Here is a 25,130-nt window from a genome sequence, read left to right as displayed (position 1 = left end):
TAAAGATATTTAAAATGAAGTTTTAATTTTTTAACAATTAGCTTTAAAATTTTTGATTTTTTTTTTTAATTTTATCCAGTTTGCTACAACTTTGTCTCAGGCGTCATTTTCATTAGATAAGCCGTTATTGGAAAATATCGAATATGTCATTTTGGAATAAATAGACGAGGGTCAAAATGGCCGCGTTCCAACTCAAACTTTGCTCATTGTCCGTACACTGCAACTGAAAGTACCCATTAATTGGTACAATTTCACCCATTTTGAAGTAGAGTAGGTTAACCCATTTAATGGGTAAAAAAATTAGCCACTCATGGGTAACTGGTTCCCATAAATAAGTAATTGCTAACTATTAGTAGGTAAATAAGTTTCTTTGAACAAGTCGAAAAATCCTTAAACTTTTGTAAAATCGACAGTTTCGAGAACTAGTCAGAAGAACGGTAAACTAGTCAGAAGATCCTTGACCTAGCCAGATGTTCTGTGAAATAATGTGGCAACCTTTGAACTTTTTGGAAAATCTTTGACTTTGTCCGAAGATCCCTTAGCTTATCGGAAAACCTTCGAAAGTTCCGAGAGCTTGTCGATAGTTCTGTGAATAGTAGTAAATTCCGTGAATTAGTGGAAGTTCGTGATCTTGCTGGAAGTTTCACGAACCAGTTGGAAGATCTTTTAGCTTATCGGTAGTTCCATGAGCTCATTAGCAGTTCTCCAAAGTTCTCGGAAGTTCTCGGAAGTTCTCTGAACTTGTTGGAGGTTCTCCGACCTTGTCGGAAGTTCTCCGAACTTGTCGGAAGTTCTCCAAACTTGTCGGAAGCTCTCCGAACTTGTCGGAAGTTTTCCGAACTTTTCGAAAGTTTTCCAAACTTTTCGGAGGCTCTTTGAACTTGTCAGAAGCTCTGCAAACTTGTCGGAAGTTCTCCGAACTTTTTTGGAAGTTCTTCGAACTTGTCGGAAGTTCTCCGAACTTGTCGGAAGTTCTCCGAACTTGTCGGAAGTTCTCCGAACTTGTCGGAAGTTCTCCGAACTTGTCGGAAGTTCTCCGAATTTGTCGGAAGTTCTCCGAACTTGTCGGAAACTCTCCGAACTTGTCGGAAGTTCTCCGAACTTGTCGGAAGTTCTCCGAACTTGTCGGAAGTTCTCCGAACTTGTCGGAAGTTCTCCGAACTTGTCGGAAATTCTCCGAACTTGTCGGAAGTTCTCCGAACTTGTCGGAAGTTCTCCGATCTTGTCCGAAGTCCTCCAAACTTGTCGGAAGTTCTCCGAACTTGTCTGAAGTTCTCCGAACTTGTCTGAAGTTCTCCGAACTTGTCGAAAGTTCTCCGAACTTATCGGAAGTTCTCCGAACTTATCGGAAGTTCTCCAAACTTCTCGGAAGTTCTCCGAACTTCTCGGAAGTTCTCCGAACTTCTCGGAAGTTCTCCGAACTTGTCGGAAGTTCTCCGAACTTCTCGGAAGTTCTCCGAACTTGGCGGAAGTTCTCAAAACTTGTCGGAAGTTCTCCGATCTTGTCCAAAGTTCCCGATCTTGTCCAAAGTTCTCCGAACTTGTCGGAAGTTTTCCGAACTTGTCGGAAGTTCTCCAAACTTGTCTGAAGTTCTCCGAACTTGTTGAGCTTGTCGGAAGTTTTCCGATCTTATCCAAAATTCTCCGAACTTGTCAGAAGTTTTCCGAACTTGTCTGAAGTTCTTCAAACTTGTTGAAAGTCCTCCGAACTTATCAGATGTTCTCGGAACTTGTCGGAAGTTCTCGGAACTTGTTTGAAGATCTGTTGTTAATACTACTTCCGAGAAATTTATAATATTCTGACCGGTATATGATGGGGTCTGCCTAAGCTCAGTTGCTAAAGGCGCAGCTACAAGACAAGACCATGCTAGAGGCAGCAGGGTTCGATTTCCGATCTGGTCTAGGAAGTTTTTGTGTTGGAAAATTTCTCTACTTCCCTGAGCATAGAGTATGATTGTACTTGCCACACAATTATACTTATGCAATAATGGTAAATGCATCGAATACTCTTAATTAATAACTGTGGAAGTGTACCTAGAACACTAAATTGAGCGCATGCAATAAGCTAAAAATGTGATAAGCAATAAGCTTCAAACACGAGGAAGAAAGATAAGTCAATGAAACTTCCAACAAGTAGACGGAACATCCAACACGTTCATGGAACTTCCGAAAAGTTCATATATCTTTTGACTAGTTCACGTTTGAAAAGTTCACGAACATTTTCAGGGAGTGCCAAGGATGCGTGAAGAAAGCTACCTCTAATGTCCCTGAAGTTCCTTCAAAAAATACTAGAAGTTCTCTTGAAATTTGCTTGAAGTTGGCTCGTAACATTTGAAAAGTTCCTTCGAAAAGATATACAAAAGTTTTCTTGGAACTTCCCACAAGTTCCCCACAGATTTTTTTATATCTTTATTAAGGAGTCTTTCAGCCCTGGGTTGGTTTGTCTCCCCCACAGATTTTCATACAAGCTCTCCTTAAGCTTCCAAGAAGTTTCCCCGGAAATTTTAAAAGGTGACCATGAAACGTCCCAGAACTTCCCGTGAAACTTCTCAAAAGATCCTTTGAAGCTTGTAAAGTATCCTCAAAACATTCCAAAAGATCCCCAGATACTATTCAGAGCTTTGCTCAAAACGTTCCACAAGTTCTCTCGTAACTGTCCAAAAGTTTAGGCCAAACAAACTTCAAGGGAGTTCCGAGGGAACATAAAAAAATTCCTCGGGAACCTCTGAAAGGTTTCCCTCAAAACTGCCATTAAGTTTCCTCGAAACTTTTGGGATGTTCCCTAGGAATTTCTGTGACGTTCCCACGAAATTTCTGTAAAGTTTCTTAAGATTTTCCCTGAGGTTACATCAGAACTCCCATGAAATTCCCTCATAATCTCTATGAAGTTCTATAAAAACTTCCCTGGAGTTCCCTTGGAACTTCTCTAAAACTAGCTCAAAACATCCCCAAAGCTCCCTCAAAATTTCCCCGATGTGCCCTTGAAACAGCCTCGACGTTCCCTCAAAACCTCCCTGAAGCTCATCAAAAACTCCCTGAAAAAGAACGAATGCATAACCGTTCCCTGCCAAACCGGTGCCTGACGTGGACAGTGCCAGGCAGTGCTGCTGCACAAGCACAAAAAAACACTGCAGGCCACTCCCGGCACTGTAGGAAGGCTTCCGGAACATGGCTCCATCTAACTCAGAAAGTTTGCAAAATGCCGCCTCCACAGATGCCTTTAAGTAGATCCCAGGTGAACAGACAACTTCGAACGAACAACCCTCAACCACCTCCCTCTTGCACAAAGGATCACAGGGATCAAACGAAGACCATCATAATCTCGTCCTCAGCGTGGACACGACGACCACCGAATCCTGATCCCGTCGTTGATGTAAGCAACCGGGGCCACCACCCTGATGCGAGGCACCACAGTCTCTGGACAATCACTTCCTTCGTATGCTCTCGCTGACAAGACGCTTGGAAATTGACGACCACCTCATCGCGAACCGAGTTGTGAACGGTGCCCACAAGAACCAGCCGGACAGAATCGCGCAAGAAAATCCCACGAAAATCTGCCAACAAATACAAAGAAAACTAGAGAAACCTGCTGAGTCCACAACATGAATGTGAATCCTTGAAAATATGGCATAGGGCACCTTCAGGCAGCCCCGAACAAGCTTTAAAGTTTTGAAGATCCGAGGGAACTTCTAGGAAGTTTCTCTCGGAAGCTCTCTCAGCACTTCCTTATATTTCCTCGGAACCCCCCAGTAATTCCTGTGAAACTCCTATGAAGTCCCCTGAAAACTTCATTTCCCTCGAAACTTTTCATTAGTTCCCTTGGAGCCCATCACAACTTCCTCTAGATATCTAGATCAGATCCTCTCTAGATGCTCCCCCAAAACCTCCCCCTGCTACCCTAGAAATTCTCTCGGTACCCTTGGAAGATCGCTGGAAACCTCCCTGAAGCTTCCTCGAATCCCACATGAAACAACCTCTGAACATATCTGAACCCCTCGGGCACTCCATGAACTTCTTCGATGACTCCACGGAACCTCTTTTTTTTTCCTTGATTTGTTTTCCGTCGATCTTGTTTTCCGTGCTGAGCACCAATGCTACCGACGCCAGGGGGGCAGCTCCCACACCTAGACCCTATCGACCCATCAACTCATGAACCGGGGACCAACGGCTTTACTTCCCTTCCGAAGGAAAGCGTGATCAGAGATGTTATGTCGGCGGCGCCGAGTGGGATTGAGCTCAGGCCTGCTGTTATGAGAGGTAATCACGCTTTCCACTACACCACCGGCAACGCTGATCCTCGGAACCTCGTTGAAGCTCTCTCGGATCTAACCCCAAGCCTCCGTGCATGCTAGAGTTGTTCATCCTGTTTTACCGAATCTGGTTTTACCCAATCCTGATGAATGTAGGCGTCTTAGGGGAATACCTTTATAGAGAGAGAAGGATTAGTAATTTCCACTTAATTCCACTTACCGGTAATATCGTGCAATTCTACAATACTAATTACAGTCCTGCATTGGAATTTAAATATGCATGAAAGGTCAGATCATACCATAGGTGAATGAATCCAAGATGTTGATGCAAAAGTATTCCCCGAACTTCTCTCTCGGAAGATACCTTCATTTTCAGAATCACCGACTAACAACAATTTATGAAGATATATAACTTTAAGATACTCATCAAAAATTAACAACCCCATCAAACGTAAATAATCCATAAAGTTGCAACGTTTGTTCCGACTTGATCTCAATTTTCTTTATTCTTCTTGTTTCATTGTTATTTTTCAGGCACATCGGGGACAATGCCGTTACCTGCATCTGCCCCACCGGCTTCAAGGGTAACAAATGCGAGATCAGCGAGTACGATGAAATCACAGGTAATTGCGCCATTCTTCGTTCATCATCATCATCATCATCATCATCATCGTCGTCATCATTCCTGACTGTCTGCCAAGCAATCCTTTTCTTGGTGCGAACACTTTTTGTTTGCTCTCAACTCTGTGACGGATGGAAACGACTTTCCGAAGCGTGTGATTCTAAATCCTTCGGTTCGATAGCTTTTTCAATCGACCTACCTGTCTACCGTGAGAAACCGTACTCCCTGGGCACCATTATCGGAGTGAGGAGGTGGGTTCACTTCTTGCTTGATCTACTGTTGTCTCTTCTAATTAATTAGCAATCACTCCCGCTGCTGCCGTAAACAATCTAACTGATGAATATTTGATAAAGCGTTAATTGAAAATGGTAAAGCCAACATGTTCTCGCTTGAACGAGAAACATTGTGGAATGGAATTAAGGTCGGTTTGACGTACAAGACAATTAGGAAACCATTTCTGACATGAAGAAGTGAATTCTTTGAAATTGACTGCTCCTTTAAAGAGGTGATGGAAGATTTAAAGACATTGTTGACAACAACATTTAACTACCTTTCCGAAAAACCGCTGCCGCACGGACACGGCTCAGCACAGCACCAGATTGATTCTTATCTTTAATTAAATCAAGCCTGATCTCGTCCCGAGCGGCTGTAAGGCATCTCATCGGATATTTTTTGCGTTCCCAGAAGCTCTAGAACTCCAGCACCTGTCTGGAGCAGTCTTGCAAAACAGTCTTTCAACTATGCCTTCATCTGGTTCGGATGAGAAGAGCTGCTACACCGGGGTATTAAATTTCAGGAAATTTCCCAAACAGATCTCCTCACAATCGCAACGAAGCTTACACGAGGGCATGGAAAATTCGCGCTTTCCAAAGCGGCCGGTGCCTCCAGATGTGGCGATGTATACTAGACTTATTAAATGTGAAGGAGGGTAGATCGCTAGGTGTAGGTACGGTGAAGGCTCACTGATTGTGCGACTTCAAAGTCGACGACGACGTGTTGGCGTGTATCTGATGTCTGGTAATTTTGAGGTAAATTTGAACACTGGCGTAACCCAGATGGCACTACTGTTGGGTTCCGGATTCATGGTAAAGTAGCGTCAATTGCTGCCGCTTTTGGCAGCCGGTGTTTCTGTGCTGGAAGCGAACCTTTGATATCGAACCACAAGAGGTCACAGTGTCATGTAGGAAGATGAACAGAAGCAGGAGAAATCAATAAAGTTTATTCCTTTGATCGAACGGATGACTGCAATTTGGGATAATTTTACTTTGGTAATGGGATTACGAAAGGTTGAAATTGTTATGCTTCGGGCATAGAGAAACCGGTTCCTGTAAATTTCTATTGTTTATTGAAAAAGGGCAGATGAATCTGAGATGTAAACTTATATCATACGCATGCTGAGAAAAGGTATCACACTGGTAAAACGATTTAAACAAAGGTAACTGGTTGACCACGAATTTGTAACTTTTTCTAGGGAACTCTGTATCAGGTTAGAATTTATGGCTATGACTATTCAACACACACTAGGCACTTCGATAAGCGTTTAAAATACTGTTTATCACTTAAAATTTTTCGGTAAATAAACAGGCGCAAAAGAGGTTCAAAACGATCTAAAAAGGATCTAGATACATTCCACGTGATGTAACACACAGATTCTTGGCGCATGGCTACTCTTCTAGATTAAAACTTAATTATTAACTTCATAATATGAAACAGTAAAACATATTATCTTCCATTTAATTCCACTTAATTAATTTTTTATCTATGACAAATATGTATTTTGACTAGCATTGGGCGATTCTGAGGCAAGAATCGATGTTAGTGAATCGATTTATTTCTTTGAATCGTTTCAACTGATTCAATCAATCATTTTGAATCGATCTTTTGAATCGATTCAATTTTCAAAAAGGAACAAAAATGTTTAAAAAATAACGGATGTAAAAGTTGGTGCAGATTAACGCCAAGTTCAGTCTAAAGTTAATATTACGTTACATAAGCTATCTTGTTATGACATTTCAAGCTGGGCAGTTTTGGCGTGGGGACATACACTTCCAATGAATTTTACCAATACATTTAGAAAATGATGATGGAAAAATATTTAAAAAAGAAGAAGTAAACAAGATAATGACCCTTTGTAGAACCTTAACTTGTCGGTGGGATTTTTCTGAGGCATAAAAATCTCTGGTCACGTCTTCCTTCGGAAGGGAAGTAAAGCCGTTGGTCCCGGCCCATGTGTGTTTGAATGGGTGCGATATCCTACGCAGGTGTGGAAGTTGCCTTCCTGCACATTCGGTTGCCGTCAATGGATGGCAATCGATGTCCGTCGGTGATTGGCACTAGATTGCGGAACAGAGACCGACGTTAAATAAAGGAATGAAGAAGAAGAAGAAGAAGAAGAAGAAGAAGAAGAAGAAGAAGAGATGATAGTCCACCTATAGTGTCGCTATAGGCGGCTACTTCCTCTGCTGACTGCGGTTGCCTTGGGCACTGAACTTCGTCCACGGTAGGTACAGGTCGGACTCGATTATCCGGAGACTTGATTATCCGGAGTCTCGATTATCCGGGGTTCGATTATCCGGAATTTTAGACTCGATTATCCGGAGTATTTTTTTTTGCGTTTTTTTTTTAGTTTTTATCAGACATTTGAAATAATTTAGTATCATAATATACAATATGATAACAGGTCGAACTCGATTATCTGGAGACTCGATTATGCGGAGACTCGATTATCCGGGACTCGATTATCCGGAATTTTAGACTCGATTATCCGGAGTATTTTTTTTAGTTAAAGACTAATAAAATAATAATTATAATATAATAAAATGCAGACATTTGAAATAATTTTGTATTATAATATGCAATATGATTATTTTAACAATCGTTAATTAATTTTTATTTTTTTTTCTTGTGATTCGATTATCCGGAGGATTTGATTATCCGGAGGATTTGATTATCCGGAGTGAAAAAAAAAATCGATACTCCGGATAATCGAGTCCGACCTGTAAAACGTGCGATATAAAAAAAACCATTATAGTGGGGAAAAAAAACTCCACCGGCTACGAAACCAATACCCGCAACGGAGACACGAACAAACTACGTCCGGCTACTTCAAGCTATCGGCGAGGAATGAGAAGGATTAGTAATTTCCAATTAATTCCACTACCTTATTTGCTTATCCTTGACAGATACGCGACAGATATTCTAATGCTCAGTAGATAACTTCTATGCACAAAAAAGCATAACCAGACCTTAGCCTAAGTGGTAAGTGAGGTGAAACTGGTCTAATGGCAGCAGCGCTCCTTCCCCCGGATGATCTTCGTAACTATTCCACTAGTTACAGTTGAGACAGGCCAGAAAAATAGAAGATGATGTGATAAAGATATTGTTGATTCCCTTATGCCATAGATTTTTTCAATGACATTCTTAACTTCAACAAATATGAAACTATTCATACCCATGCAATTTTTCGTCAGTGTGCACCGTTAGCAGCTTTTATTGCCATCGGATTTATGACTTCAATCAAGTGCAAGAAAAGACGAAAGGAAAAATTATATCGAGTACCTATACCTACCTACACCTACAGATTTAACAAACACCCATCACCGAACAAATCCATCATTCCTGCCGACAACAACAAGGATAAAACTCGTAAAATGCTTTGGCTAAATTTTGTTTTGTGGGTTGTATATTTGTTCGATGGTTGGCGTTCAATAATTTCCGATCGAGTCCGTCGTCGTCGTCGTCGTCGTCGTCAGTTCAAGGGTCTTATTTCCTTTGCTTCCGTTTTCGCACAATCAAGATTCAACTTCTACTACTTTTTTGTCGTCGTTTGGGATCAGAAAGCCATTTCGCTGAGTTGTACATATACAACTTTAGCCGGGCGATGAAGGTTGTTGAAAAGTTTCGTAACTTTTGACGATGGATAATGCAGGAAATGGAGACAAAATCAAAAAAAAAATGTTGACGAGAAACGATTGCTCTCAAGTACTACCGATCGAGCAGCTCAATAGCATTATAATGAAAAATTTATGACCATCATCGCATGCTGGTCAGAGGCGGCAAATCAGGTTCGATTGATGGCTGCAGCCAGTCTACAGGTTGTAAACCATTTGGTGACACAAGTCCACTCGATAGTAGAATTTTCGAGGTGGAGTTCCGAGACTAATTTTGATTTTATTGTGTTTTATTGCTCTTTTAGATTCCTGGAATGAGCAACTGGTTGAAATTAATGGTTGTTTTTTTTTACAGAATTTTACAAAGTGCAGTTGTTATTTAGGAACTGAATTCTCTCGTATCTAGTATTAAGGCATTCAATTTTCGTCTACAAATCTATTAAGTGCAGAGAGCAATTCAATGACAAATAAGCAAAACAGCCAGCGAAACCCTCTCCGTTTGGGAGATTATATATTTTCTACAGGTCTTGCGACCATGTCTACTCATGGACAGAGCTGCCAGGTGGTTTTATAAAAAATCTGTATCCACTCTATTAAAAAATCTGTATTTTCTGTATTGACGATTTTTTTCCTAATTAATCATGTTTTGTTGTTTTACAAATACAATGCATACAAAGTAACCATAAAAAGTGCTTAACCACCTATTCGGGCTATCGTACTAACCATACGGGATATAATTGCGCCATTTGTGATATCGTCCGTACTTATTTATAAGAGTGATATGCAGCCGTTTGAAAATGTATGGAGATTTTAGTTTCTATTCATTATCTTCCTGATAAGCAGTTTTAAATGCAAAAAAGTGCACGAGTTCATTACTATTTGATATTTTTAATATACATAGATGAATACAATTAATTACATCATTTGTGTGGTAGTTACACCGAAAAGTCGAGAGATGTCGCCCCGCCAGTGCTGGTAAAATCATTTTTGCAGTATGGAGAATATCAGAAAATCTGCAATTTCTTACGAAATACATTTTCAATGCAAGTAAAATGTTTACGAGTACTTGTATTTGTACCATTTTAATGTACTCGGGCACTTTTCTTGTATTTAACATACATGCTTATATTCGAAATATTCAATTAATACTGTAAATCCCCATACAATCTCAAATCGTTTACTACCAGCTCCATATGCATCCGAAAGCGGTTGGTCCTCTGGTTGTGAATGCTGTCAAAAACACCATAACATGATTAATTGTCGATGGAAATTTGATAGGTTCCCAAAACAATTTTATGCATTTCTTAAATTTATGAAAAAAAAATCGTTTAACTTTTAAATTGATTATCAAAGTGAGCCCTCTTAAAAAATTTTGCACAAAACCTAAAAAAACATCTATTTCTTTTCCCTTTTTATGTTTTCTTACGCACACAAGTGAGATTTTATTTAAACTTTTTATGGGATTCTCTATGTATGTATATGTGGAAGCTTTTGAGTAAGCAATCTTAGCAACTACAATTGCCTGGTCATAAATATAGAACAAAATATATTAAGTAACCATTTTAAATTAACACTTTCAAACCATAATTGTCTTAGCCGGCGCCGGTGGTGTAGTGGTAAGCGTGACTGCTTTCTAACACCCCAATGGGTCTGGGTTCAATCCCAGCCGAGGTCGGTGGGATTTTTCTGAGGCATAAAAATCTCTGGTCACGTCTTCCTTCGGAAGGGAAGTAAAGCCGTTGGTCCCGGCCCATGTGTGTTGAATGGGTGCGATATCCTACGCAGGTGTGGAAGCTGCCTTCCTGCACATTCGATTGCCGTCAATGGATGGCAATCGATGTCCGTCGGTGATTGGCACTAGATTGCGGAACAGAGACCGACGTTAAATAAAGGAAATAATAAACCATAATTGTTTTTCAATACTTTAAATAAGTATATTCAAATCAAATTCAACGAAAACTGCTAAGGAATAGTTTAAAGTTACAGAAATAGGTAGTATACATTTTTTTTTACATATTAGTTTTAGTTTTCAGAAGTTGTAAACATTGAACGAAAAAACAATCCTAAAAATGGTGAAAACTCATATTTTTTCATATATTTTTTTTTTTCATGCATATACTTTGTTCTATGAAACTTTTATATTTTTTCATTGGTAAAATTATTGAGTAGAAAATAAATAAATATTATTGGCTTGACATAATTGTAAAATACATTCAGGAGCTTTGACTTTACCAATATGAGTTTAAGAAAAAATGTGCAAAAGTGTAAAATTGCCTTCTCATTTGAAATTTCGTTAAAATTACGTGTTACTTCGAACATTGATTTTTTAATTTTTTGTGGGTTGCTTGAAAGCAGAACTTCATTTCTACCGAAGAAAGCATCACGTTTGAATAACAAACAAAATAGTTGTAACTGATAATAGGTGTCCACCTTTTAAAATGAACAGTCCTTATGTTTTTGCTCTGTTTTGCCTCAAAACTACCATGCGTCTCCATAGGATCAAAGTTTTTGAACTATCAGTTTTCTTATTGGTTAAAATTGATTCTTTATAATATGAAAGTTGCCTGTCTTATGTTGAATCCTCATGCCTAATATGAGCGCTCGAGGACTTTGTTTGCCCCCTAACAATAACAGATAACGGTATTTACGATGTCGAAATTTACCCTATCAACTTTACTACCATGGCTTGCAGATATAATACTTTCACTATCTTCTTTTACCTATATTTGACGCTCTTTTAACGAGTGGTGATTATTTCCATTTAATTATCAAAAAACTTCTGCTTTTTACCATGTGTCCAAAGTAGTCCGTCTGTTCACATATCCTACTGCGCTTTGATCGATATATGGCGAACATTTTCTACAATCAACTTTGGATGTCCATGAACCTCTCGTTACACATCATAATGTGTAACCTATCAGAAATATATCACATGCTATAATTATCTACTCTATTAATTTCATACAAACATGTCAAACTTTGACTACAACAAAAAAAAAGTGTCACCACGACGGTATAGGCAAAAATGTCGATTTTTGGACCACTCTAACTCAGGAAGGTGCACCCTAAGAGCGAAATAAAAAAAAATACCTGTCTAAAAAATTTCGATAAGGAACAAATATACAAGGTTTGAACAAAATCAACAAATGGAGTTGCTGTAGAGGGTTTTGCATGAATTCATGGTACCTATTTTATTTTAAATACAATTTATTAACAGGAAAACTTCATACAATTCAAAACAGTATGTAAGACTGGATGTTTGTTTTAAGAAAATTAATAAAAGTTCTTTCAGCTCCGTGAGTTCTGGTAGAGTTTACTGGATTTATTTAAAGTCCGTAAAAATTATATAAACTACATAAAACTTCATGAAATTATGTAACAGTCATGTAAATTGTGCAACAGTTCAAAAAAACAGCGCTTGATTTTTTTTTTACTTCAAGAATTTTCTGGAAGTCTGCCAAAACTGTAGAAGCTCAGGAAGCTTTGTTAAATTCCAGGGAATTTCGTAGCTAATTATAAATACTAAAGGAGTTCAATATACTACATTGAAATTCCAGGATCTTACTGAAAGATTTGGGATCTTAATTTAACCGAGTCGTTAAAGAAATTTCTTAAAGAAGTCTCAAGATTTCTCTTAAAGCCTAGTGAAGAACTGTATAAACATGATTATGGTAATTGGACGATGAAAATGGTTTGTCACTTTATGAAAATTGTTAATTTTTCCGAATCTCAGATTTTTTATTTTTTTTTTTTTGCTGGAAAATGCTATCTTCGCCACTTACTGAATACTCTGGTGATAATATCTTTTTGAAATATTTTTTGATGTATAAATAAATGTCAAAAACTTACTTGGTTCACAACGATCATCAGAATCAGAGCCACTTGCTTCCGATGTTGACCCTGATTCAGCATCGGGAGAAATTCCTGAAAAAAATTAAAGTTAAAATCCATGTCAATCGAAGCCAATGGATTCAAACAAAATAAATAACGCAACAAATTATGTTAACATTGAATTTGAGTTGAAGACAATGATCATTTTGTTTGAGGTTTCATGTAATGAAGTGTGGAGTACAGAGACCAGGCTTATCTAATGCCGTGAACGCTAATAGTTTATGAGCAGGGTGATTAATCAATGCGATAGCGTCTTCAGTCACCATTTTTCAGATGATAACGCAGACTTTATCTAGTATTGATCAACGGCCCTATTTTCAAGAAATATTTAATATAACTAACCTTCCTCCGACGTCATCGAGCAAGTAGCAATATCCGGATCACATTGTTTCGATTTGGAAATTTCTGAAAAATAATTGTGAGCTTTAATACTATCTGATATTTAGACTGCATATGGAACGTAGTAAGCAAACGCTAGGAAGTTTAAGAAAAAGTCACAATAATATAAATAAAGCTAACCTTGATCTGCTGACATCGTCTCCGAATTGCTAGCAACAACCGGATCATGTTTTGGCGTATTAGCACTGCTAATCACATCAAGAGAGCATTCTGCAAAATAAGAAAATCTATTTGAACTAATTGAAATTTACAGTCTGTAGTTGTAGTTGAAAATTGGGGTAACCGATTGGTTTAACTTTTGAAAGCTATAATAGGTACAACAAACTAACCTTGTTCCGGCGCTGCCGTCTTCCGTACGCAAAAGGAAGAAATTGGCTTGGAACTGGAACTGAAGGCCACGTTTGGCATTTTTTCCTCGGCACTTTAAAAAATACAGCTTTCGATTTAATTTACACAGCACTTGCACTTTCGAGCGACCCAACAGAAATTTGAATGTAACGCGGGAAACGAAACGGAAAAGCAAATTGTAGCACGTCGAACTGCTTCCATACGCGAGCCGATTCATACAACGAAACTACCGTGACGGGCGTGACTGCGTTTTCCGTTGGAGGAAGTGAGAGAAGCATAAAAGAAACAGCACCGCCTCGAGCAGATCCCACTGCAAAAAAAATACGGTTTTTAGCACAACAATTGTGCGCTGATAAAATCGAGCAAGTTATTTTGTTTTTATAAATTTTGAATTTTTTTTTCTCAAGCATTTTATAAAAAATCTGTATAAATCTGTATTGTAATTTAAAAATCTGTGATAAATCTGTATTCTGTATCGGGTCTGTATTAAGATTAAAAAATCTGTATAATACAGATAAATCTGTATAAATGGCAGCGCTGCTCATGCCTAACTTTTCTATAGAGCGTGTGTGTTTTCATACTTAGAGTAAAGTAAAGTGTTGTGAACTAAATTTTTTCAAAAAGCATATCTTCAATATTTAAAATATATTCCTAAATAAAGCTAAAAAAATGCAAAATTTTAATCACTTAACTACTTAAAAATTAAATAAAAAATCGTGGAATATCAGCATTTGGTCATCTTCTCAAACTTTTAGGTAACAAGCTTTTTATTTATTTTTTGCAAATAAAGCGATTTAAAATGCCTCAAAAATTGCTTCCTGTGTATAAATTACATAAAACAATCCCGGTGTGTGATAAACATTTAATTTAAGTATATGTAAAACCGAATGCGACTGAGCCTACTCGAATTAGGGTTTTGCGTTTGGAGCCTTCAAAATTTGCTTATGTTTTTACTATGTACCATGAAAAATCACTCAAAACTCTGTACAGGATTTTATAGAATTATTCTCAAGAATTTAAATAAGAATCATTTCTCTTTTCCATTGTCTGAGAAACCCTTGAAAATTTCCACATAAAAATACAGAAATCATGTGCAGAACACTCCATATAGAATATCTTAAAATTTTAAAGTTTTTTCTACGAATTCACGGAAGCTTCATTTGAAGTCATTTTAACTTCACTTGAATTCTCTTTTCATTTGCATGCCTATCACCTCACAATTTTCTCATTATTTTGCTCTGAATTATCATGGAAGTCTTCTGTTAATTCATCTGAAAATTAACATGAAATTCCCCTTAAAATTCTTTAAACGATATGTTCATAATGCCTTGGAATTATACTCGGAATTGTCTTAAGGGGGAAAACCTATTGGTGGGGTTTAAAAAATCTAATAGCGCTTTTTACATTTTTGACATCGTTATACCTTCTAGAATGATGTGTCAAAAAGCCAATGAATGCAGAATGAATTTCGCTGTTAGTCTTGTGTTAAACGCATTTAAATATAAATCTTTAAAGGCTTTTAGATCTCGGAGACTATTCGGTCCATTTAGTTGATTCTTCTGTCCACAATGTAAAAATTATTTTTCTATAAAAGGGCGAACACGAAATTATTGCAACTCATTTAATTTGCTCTCAAATTTCACGTATTTATCAGATAAAACCTAAATTTGTAGGGTGGTGCTATTTATGTACTTAGCTCAGTATGCATATATTGGATCAATTTTTGGGGGTTGTTTGATAAAATTCCCGACACTTTTGCGTCACATCAACCATAAGACCTTGTACAGTCGTACCTTTTTCTCATTTATTTATCCATTTTCCCCGCATGTCATGTGTATCCTTTACTTTCTTCTTGGTCTTTCTGAGTTCCCGCTTCATTATGGCCCAATAGGTTTCGATTGGGCGTAGTTCTGGACAGTTCAGTGGATTCATGTCCTTGGGTACAAAATGCACCGAATTAGCCTCGTACCATTCTAGCACGCGTTTAGAAAAGTGACATGAAGCTAAGTCCGACCAAAACAATGGCTTTTCACTGTGCTGCCTCAAAAATACCAGCAGACGTTTTTGGAGGCATTCATTTTTGTAGATTTTACCATTGATGATACCCTACGTGTCGAGTATTTTACTTCTTTTTCCAAAGGTGCAGATAACCTGCCAAATAAGGTATTTTGATGCAAATTTCGACATTTTTTTCATGAAACGATCATCTACTTGGAACCTATATTTTCCTGTATAAAACTCCTGTCCTGGTATTTGTCGGAAGTCAGCTTTGACGTATGTTTCATCATCCATCACACAGCAAGTGTATCTGGTCATCATTTCCGTGTAGAGCGGTGGCGTTCATTGTGGTTTTGGGAAGTTTTTAACCTTAAATGCATGTAATCCATCACTTGCCTTGATCTTCTTTGTGTGACTTTGCGAAGCACCGACCTTTTTGGCAACATCACTTGTTGAAATGTTGGGATTTCGGGTGAAGTTTCCCTTCACCTTTCCCTCCGTCTTCCTACATGCTGCTTCCGGTTTCCTTCCTATTCCGTGCTTGTGATCCAATGTCAACCGGTCCTTGAACCTGTTTATAACTCTAGATACGGTTGAATTATTGATATGCAGTATTTTTCCTAAAGCACGATGAGACAGCTCCGGATTTTCCATGTGAGCGTACAAAATTTTTTCTCGCATTTTCACTTGACTCACTTCTATGTTAGCCGCATCGAAACAGACATTACCGAAATTTACAGCATGTAAACAATATACTTCAAAGAGAAACTATGCAATGTTTGGTTAATTTCCGCCTAGTAGGAATAAAGATACAGCCAGTTGGACATTTTAATGCAAAACTCAAAACACTAATTATTTATTTTCTCAGTGCTGACCATTGCTGTTAATTTTCATATCATTCGATTGAAGATAAACCAATACAAGCATTGCATCAATTCTGTGAAAACGACTCAATGTCGTGTTGTTGTCAGGACAATTTCGGGTCAATGTCGGGTCAGCATCGGGTTGGGGCTCGGTAGAAGTCAGGTTGGTGTCGGGTTGCCTTAGCTTTTTCGCCTGAACGTCGACCAGAGCTCCGTTTATGTGTAGGTAACACTCGATTGAATGATATCAAGCGTTTCTCAAATGAGAATGATCCATGCCTTTATCAAATGACTAAACAATTGATATCACCTATTCGAAGGAGGTCCCTTTTGATAGCGGATAGCTACTTTTCTCATTTTCATCAAATATGTTCAATTGATTTTGAGAATTTACAGCATTGGTGCTGACAACGCTGTCTCGCAAGCGATAAAAACATCGCCTGCATTTGTTTGGTTGCAGGGCTGCTAACAGTGGACAAATTAATATTTTGGGCTGAAAGTTTTCGAAAATAATGCTGAAACGTCACATAATGACATACTGAAAACCCAAAGGGAGTTCACTTATTGTTATGTTGCATAAAATTAGCAAAATTTCCTTTTGTTAGAGATCTCAACAGGTGCCATCCCCCCCCCCCCCTTAAAACTGTTCGGAGATTAGTTTGGAATCTTACTCTTAAAATTCGATTTCTCATTGGAATAGATTATTTGGTATTTTTCACGAATCCTGAAGTTCTTTTCATATTCGTCATTAAATTTCCCACAGAGCTACATAATTGTTTTACTGTGAACTCTCACTATTTTCTGGGAAACTCTACCGTTATATTATACGACTAGTATGAGACAGGTACAATCGCGTCATCTGTCACTCAAAGGCAAATGCTCCGAATAAATATGATCGCAAAAATCCCTACCCCTGAAGAATGGATTGTGCATTTGATATGCGTTGCTTTCATCTTCGCTCGAGCTCAGCGCTACTGTATCTGTCAAATGGATTCTGGCAAAGTTACAAGTCTTCTTGATATGATGTCTTCGTTTTTTTCCAAAACTCCCAAAGTTTTCTGTAGAATACATTTGATGTTTCATTCTAAAACCTTCTCTCTATTGCTAAAATTCTCTTACTAGTTCATCAAAGTGACTGTATCCTGAAAATCTTGTCCAGTCCTAGGTTCAGTTTTGAAATGATTGCAAGGTATAAAATCATGACAGCTTTACCCCGAAGAACGCGTTACCAACTGAGTTCTATCCACCGCTTTGTCTCGGTTGGTTTTTCATCCTAGCGCTCTGATTTTCTGTGAGTGACTACCCGAGCAAAGTAGAATAACAACCCGATATCATCTAGATAACAAGTCTTGCTATCCCAGATATCATTTTGGTTTCAGTTGTTATCGCATAAGTTATTTAGTTATCAGCCTTGATCAATTTTGTTATCAATTGTTATCATGAAAAAATCACTATATATTAATTAACGATGCAAGGTTAGTTCAAAACTTTAAATTTAATTCGCATTGAAACATCATATTTCAGTTATCAGCGTAAGGCTTTGATATCAAAATGATATCATGATTTGAAATTCATGGAATAAATTTGTATGGCTTACTGAATTTGTTATCAATATATTATAAATGATAACAAAATTAGTTATTTTTGTGATATCCAACGAGCAATTTTTTGTTATCATTTTTGTTATGTTGACTGTTAATTCAACCATAATGATAACATATTCAGTTATCAAAAAGTGATAACCGGGTAATAGAACTTGTTATCAATTTAATATTTTACTTTGCTCGGGTAGTACTCCATTGATCCTACTCACATGCCATCAGACATGGCATCAGACCGACTGGTTGAAACCCCGCCGAGAAAAGCGGTGGGTGCAACTGGGTGCAACGTGGGTAACGCGTTCTTCTGGTGACCATGCTTTCTCCTATAAAACAATATGAAACGCAAAATCACCAACTCGTCCCACCCTTCAAGCGTTACGAAACTTGTGCATGAAACCTTACCGTTCTTTCATGCTGAATATTAATCATTTTGTCAAGCTTCTGCATTCCTGTTCCATCAGATGTCACTGCTGTTGGTTGCGGTGACATCTATCGAAAACACCCCAATGGGTCTGGGTTCAATCCCAGCCGAGGTCGGTGGGATTTTTCTGAGGCATAAAAATCTCTGGTCACGTCTTCCTTCGGAAGTGAAGTAAAGCCGTTGGTCCTGTTGTGAATGGGTGCGATATCCTACGCAGGTGTGGAAGGTGCCTTCCTGCACATTCAGTTGCCGTCAATGGATGGCAATCGATGTCCGTCGGTGATTGGCACTAGATTGCGGAACAGAGACCGACGTTAAATAAAGGAAAAGAAAGAAAGAAAATCTATCGAAAACTACTAATAATCTGTTTAACGTTAATTTTTCGCAGAGGACAGTGCAATGCAAATCGTGTCTGGTACCTCTATATATTAGAGGCGCCGGTGGTGTAGTGGTAAGCGTGATTACCTCTCACCCCTGCAGGCCTGAGTTCAATCCCAGTCGGCGCCGCCGGGATGTTCTGATGCATAACATCTCTGATCACGGGAAGTAAAGCCGTTGGTCCCCGGTTCATGAGTTGATGGGTCGATAGGTAGGGTCCAGGTGTGGGAGCTGCTTTCCTGGCGTCGGTAGCATTGGTGCTCAGCACGGAAAAGAAGATCGACAGAAAACAAATCAATGAAAAAAAAAAACCTCTAAATCTAAATGCATTATTTTAGATTAATATTCGAGCCCCTCCTTTTTTACACATTCTGCACACAAAATAGGTCACCCCTCACAGAATTTCCCACCGATTTTTATTAATGGGGCGGGGGAAAAAGCATCTTTTGTGCAGAATATGTTTAACTAAATGCATATATAAAGGTACCAGACATGTTTTGCATGTAATCTGTGAAATGGAAAATCACAATTCTATTGTCATCAAAATACATGGCATGTTGAGAGATTGAGCTCGTGAGAGAGAATTTTCTCTCTAAAATTTGATTTTTTTTTCGGTTCTCTGGGGACTGGTAGTAAAGCAGGTAAAACTGTATGGGGAAAAATCAGTTTTATTTAATAGAAGCTTGTTTAACAATAATTTCCTGGAAAAAAAACTTAACGACATAGTCCGTGACTAATTTATTTAGGTTGCCATTCACTTTTTTTTTTACCTGAATATGCACCGAAAGCGAATTATTCCTACTTCTCTCAAATTCTGTATGGGGATTTTTATCACTTCTTACCAGCAGAACAGCGCCATCTCTGTGGAAAATGGCCGGACGAGCTGATTAATTGCTTGGAACATGCATAATTGACGTAGCATTTGATGGGCGAGGGGATGATTCAAAAGTTGTGACCGGTACAGTATTAGGTATAGTCACCCCAGTATTATGGGTCACCCACAATTATGGGCAGCGTTGCCAGTATTCAAGATTTATCTGGATTTTCCAGATTTTCTGTCATCTGGCCAGATTTTTAAAATATGATCCAGATACCTAGATTTTTGAAACATGTTGCTTTAAAAATATCATTGCAATAGATTTTCACTCTAATCAAAAAATTAAAAGTCAAACTTGCTACTTTAATTATTAAGGGCCATCAACGTTGGAAATTATTGCAACATCGTACAAAGAATTGTTACAACATGTTGGCACGTTAATGGGTTGCAAAATCATGAAAATGGATATATTTTCTAAAGATTATTTGCTGAAAAATGTCATCGAACTTGTAAAAATATTGGGCCTGAATGTTTGTTGCATTTAGCGTTGCCAGGTCATTTTCAGAAAAATCTGGACCAGGTAATATATAAAATCTGGAAAAATCTGGAATGCTCCAAAAAATCCTCCTTTAAACATAATGCTATTGAAATCAAAGTGATGTGCCAATCTTCCGCAAAAATAGGTCAGCATGATCATCTGGAATTTATTTAAAGTACTAGAATGGTTATAAATTACATGTTTAAATAATTTATATAAAGCAAATAACTTGTTAGCATTGCTAAAATCATCCAAAAGTTGAAAAGTATTGACACGGTGTGCCCAAAAAGGTCAAATATCTATTACGCAGCATTTCAAAAATTGAGTTAAATGTGGGTAAAAAACGGCAGAAAATATGGTTAGAATTGTTTTTTAAACTGTAACTTTTTTTTAAAAAGAATGAGAAGCAAATAATCAAGGAAAATTGATGGGATGGATTTTTTTACCTGATAGTTACAGTTTAATTCTTGACATCATACAACACACAACCCAGCAGACCAGTAGGAAATTTTATTTTGAAGCAAAATTCACCGGGCTGAAGTGGGAATCAAAACCTAGCATCGTGGAACTCACACACAGTTTACCTAAACTACGGGTAACTCCACTATTCACATGACCATTACAAATAATTTTATGCCATAGAACAATTTTATTATATTACTAAAATGAAAGTCTGATAGCTTCATTTTTGAAGTATCAGGATCTTGCAAAGATTCGAAATTCCGGAATTTATATTTTCCTGCGTCCCAGATCATGAATTTTTTTGTTAGTCTGAATTTTCTTGGAACTCTTCCTGCGTCCCAGATCATGAATTTTTTTGTTAGTCTGAATTTTCTTGGAACTCTTAATAATCTTGAAAATATCTAAACTTTTCCAGTAACATTCTAAGAGTTCTTAGCATTACCTCTTGTAATCTCTTACAAATCACTCTCCGATTCCACAACTCCCTCAAACTGGCAAGAATTGCCTCAATTTTGTGTTAATTTTCTCCATGAAATTCTTAAAATATTCTTAACAATTTCCTTGGTACAGTCTTCAGAATGACCATCACACTCTTCTCAGACTCATCCGATAATTCCCTTTGAACTGCTTTGTAGATAAGGTTATAATTGTTTTGAAATCCTTTTCAGTATTACCTATCTACTCAAGTACTTTGCCAAAATGGTTTTGAAAGTCTCCCAGAAATTGCGCCCAAAATTTTATTAAAATTAATCTCCATAGAAACATTGGACAGAATTCCTTTGAAATCATTCTCACGCTTCGTATCAGCACACTCCTTAAGTTTCATCATAAGAATTTTCTATGATTTCTCTTCTGGATAGTATTTCCTTTATTGACAAAATCTCCATGCAATTGTCATCAGAGTTGACAAGACAATTGACACCGTCTTTAACCAGAGGTTGCACAGACTGAATATTTAACACTAGACAACGGACAACACACCACACCCGTTAGACCAGTTGGGAAATTTTCAGGTTGCCAAAATTTACACCGGCTGGAGCGGGAATCGAACCCTCACTTCGTGGCACTCACAATACGTCTAAATGATGGGTGACGCCGCACGACCCCGAAACCCACAAAGATGGATGTAATTCTACTCAGAAGTAGCTTGAAATTCTCCTTTGATATCACAAAGAATTCACCTCACACTTAACTGCGAACTATTTTCAGAATTACCTTAAAATTCCAATAATGTCCAACGTTGATGGTCTTTAATAATTAAAGTAGCAAGTTTGGCTTTTTTATTTTTTTTTAATTAGAGTTTAAATCAATTGCAGTGATATTCTTAAAGCAACATATTTAAAAAATCTGGAAATATACGTGGTCTGTCTGTGTATCTGGCAAGACGACTAAAAATCTGGAAAATCCAGATTAATCTGGAATATTGGCAAGGCTGGTTGCATTAGAGTTTTTATTAAGATTTTACTTTATTTAAAAAAAAATCTAATTTTCAATACGGAGGAATTTTTATATTTTTTTAAATTTAGAGACATCGAAAACTGTTCAGGATTGAAAACAATAAATTGAGCCAACGACCAGGAGAGTGAGATTTTTGAGCATAATTCATAGGGAAAATTTTAAAGGCATCTGATAATTTTTAAGCAGTTTTTTTAAGTACCTGTAAATATTGAGTTGCAGCAGTCTGAATTTCTTTAGAATTCAAAATTACCCTAGAATTTCAGAATTTTAAGGTTATTCTGGAAATAGTAAACAGTGAAGTGTGAGGCGAATTGTTTGCGAAATCAAAGGTGAATTTCAAGTTAATTCTGAGTTATGTTCCTTCCATCTTTGTAAGCTTCGTGGTCGTGCGTTATTACCCGTCAATCGGGCGTATTGTGAGTGCCACGAAGTGAGGGTTCGATTCCCGCTCCAAAACTTTTCGCAACCTGAAAATTTCCCCACTGGTCTACTGGGTGTGGTGCGTTGTCAGTTTTCTAGTGTTAAGTTGTCAGTCTATGCAACCTCTGGTTTAAGACAGTGTTAGTTGTCTTTTAAAAACTTGGATGACAATTGCATGGAGATTTTGTGAAGAATTGAAATAGAAATCGGAAGAGAAATCAAAGAAAATTCCTAAAATGAAACTTAAGGAGTATGCTGATACGAATCGAGAGAATTTTAAGAAATTTAATCGGAATTATGCCAAAAGAACATCTAGAAATTTTTGGGAGACTTTCAATGCCATTTTGACAAAAAAAATCTGACCTTACCTACAAAGCAGCTCAAAGAAAAGTATCGGATATTTCTGAGAATAGTGTGACGATCATTCTGAACAGTGTACCAAGTAAATTATTATGAATATTCTAAGGGAATTTCCCATAAAAAGATGAAAACAAAATTATGCCGATTCTTGGCAATTATTAACAGTTTGAGGGAATTGTGGAATTGGACAGTGATTGATAAGAGATTACAAGAGATAATGCTGAGAACTCTTAGAATGTAACTAAAAAAGTTTGGATATTATCAAGATTATTTTAGGGGAATCCAGAAAAGAAGTATGATGGAATTCTAGGATGATTCTAATGGAACTCTAAAAAAAAGGACGAAGATATACTTTAAAGAGTTCCAAGCAAATTCAGACTTAAAAAAGCATTATCTGGGACTCAGGAAATATCTTAAATCCGCTTTCAGAATTTAATTTTAGTTGTATAATAAAATTATTGGTAATGGTAATGCAAATAGTTGAGGTACCTGTAGTTTTGGTAAACTGTGTGTGAATACCACGATGTTAGTTTTTTATTCCCACTTCAGCCTTGTGAATTATACTTTAAAATAAAATTGCCAACTCCCTACTATCATGTCAAGAATTACTTTCAATAAATTCCAGATGATCATACTGACCGATTTTACGGGAGATTGGCACATCACTTTGATGTCAATAGCATTATGTTAGAAGCAGGATTTTTTGAAGCCTTCCAGATTTTTCCAGATTTTCTATTTCTGGTCCAGATTTTTCTGAAAATTACCTGGCAACGCTGATTATGGGTCACTTCCATTCACACGCAGAACTGACTGACCCATATATGGGGTTACTGTACAGCGATATATGTTACGAGGCGGGAGGAGAGGGGACTAAAATTGGTTGAAAATATGATCTGTTATTTATGGATAGTTCCTCATGGTATTTTTCAGTGGAGTGAATGGATATGGAACAATCCTCTAGAGACTGACTGCTTAATATGGAATTTTGCCGTCACATTTACGGAGTCGAATTATGAATGGTTTACGATTGTTTGGGTTAAATATGCTGAATGGTTCACATACAAGCTATGCGCTTATTATTACATAAAAGTTTAAAATCAAACCAAATCAAGCTCGTGCCGTACGGATCCCGAGCAGGAGAAAATAACTAATGAATTCCTAATTCTGATCCGATACCAACATTTGGTGTTGATCAGCATGACATAATAGGTAAAATACCAAAGAATAATACCAAAAAATGTTTGCAAAATACTTTGTAAATAACCAAAATTGATATTTGGATACCAAAATAATACCTGTGTGGTATTGTTTTGGTATTGTTTTATCATAATTTGGTATTGGAACGGTATAGTGGGAACATTTTTTTTTATAATATTTTTTGGTATTTTACCTCTTATGTCAGGCTCATCGATACCAATTTAAGGTATCGAGATATTCGTTCCTGCTCGGGATGGTATCTGCGGCGATGCAAGCTCGTGATAGCGGTGGTACTAGTAGTTTTTCTTCAAGAGACTGAATTGGGTATAGAGGTGAGGTCTTCTGCTCGATTGGAATAAATTTTCCTATGACTTTTATAGATAATCGATTGTAACAATTTTAAAATGTCGTCTCTTTATAAATTCAGCCTCTTTAGTTTTTCCTATACCGCCACAAATCCAGTTCCGTACGGCAAAAGTTCGATTATGACAGTGTAAAACAGTTCCGTAGACAGCGTAAGTAGTGTTCTCCGGAAGAGCAAAAAATAAAAATCATCGGGAAAAATGCCGAAAAGGAAACAAAATTACCGGCTGTCACTACCGAGTGCGAAGAAATGATCACAATTCTTTTTGTCGAGAGAATTGCTGTGTTTGAACAAAGTTTTATTGGTCTTTGCTTCAACTTTTCATTTTATATACGAGTTGTTTTTTTTTTCTCACTTCAGCAATAATTCTGATCTATGTTTTGTTTCCATTCCCTATCTACCATTCACAACCCAGAGTAAAAATTTAAACTTGTTCGTGACTTGCGCATTGTTATGTTGTATACATATGCTTGATCGAGGCACTATTTTGTAACGAACATTGTTCGAAAACAAATTTAAACAGTCGAATATTCAATTGCGTCCCTCAGACCCATTTGTTTGGATCTATTAGCTTATGTAGCTAATGATGTGTACTACTATTATGTATGTTTCAAAATTTTAATTTTACTATTGATGAATTTCACGCTTACTGGACAAATGGTTGGCAGCACCCTCTCAGATGTCAATGAAACTTTGTAAGTGTATAGATTTGGTCTACTCAAACAACATAGCATACTTATTTTCCTCCTACAAAAATGTTGTCAAAGTATGATTTGTAGAGAAATAAATGTGCTTTAAAAAAAAAAGTAATTTTTCTACACTGAAAAAAAATAACTTTTAGAACATTAAAATT

General features: G+C 37.3%; 1 protein-coding gene across 1 annotated transcript in view; it reads left to right on the top strand.

Annotated features, from left to right (window-relative positions):
* LOC135709864 (uncharacterized) overlaps nucleotides 1–25,130 on the top strand; it is a 949,216-nt gene that overhangs the window by 391,259 nt on the left and 532,827 nt on the right. Inside the window, exon 5 of the mRNA XM_065232287.1 lies at nucleotides 4,785–4,873. Within this exon, the coding sequence (XP_065088359.1) occupies nucleotides 4,785–4,873 (89 nt within the window). The remainder of the gene's footprint in view (nucleotides 1–4,784; nucleotides 4,874–25,130) is intronic.

Source organism: Ochlerotatus camptorhynchus, unplaced genomic scaffold (genome assembly GCF_037179485.1).
Source record: "Ochlerotatus camptorhynchus isolate MF236.1 unplaced genomic scaffold, CSIRO-AGI_Acam_v1.1 ptg000367l, whole genome shotgun sequence".
NCBI lineage: Eukaryota > Metazoa > Arthropoda > Insecta > Diptera > Culicidae > Ochlerotatus > Ochlerotatus camptorhynchus.
This window is presented reverse-complemented; position numbering and strand designations above follow the sequence as displayed.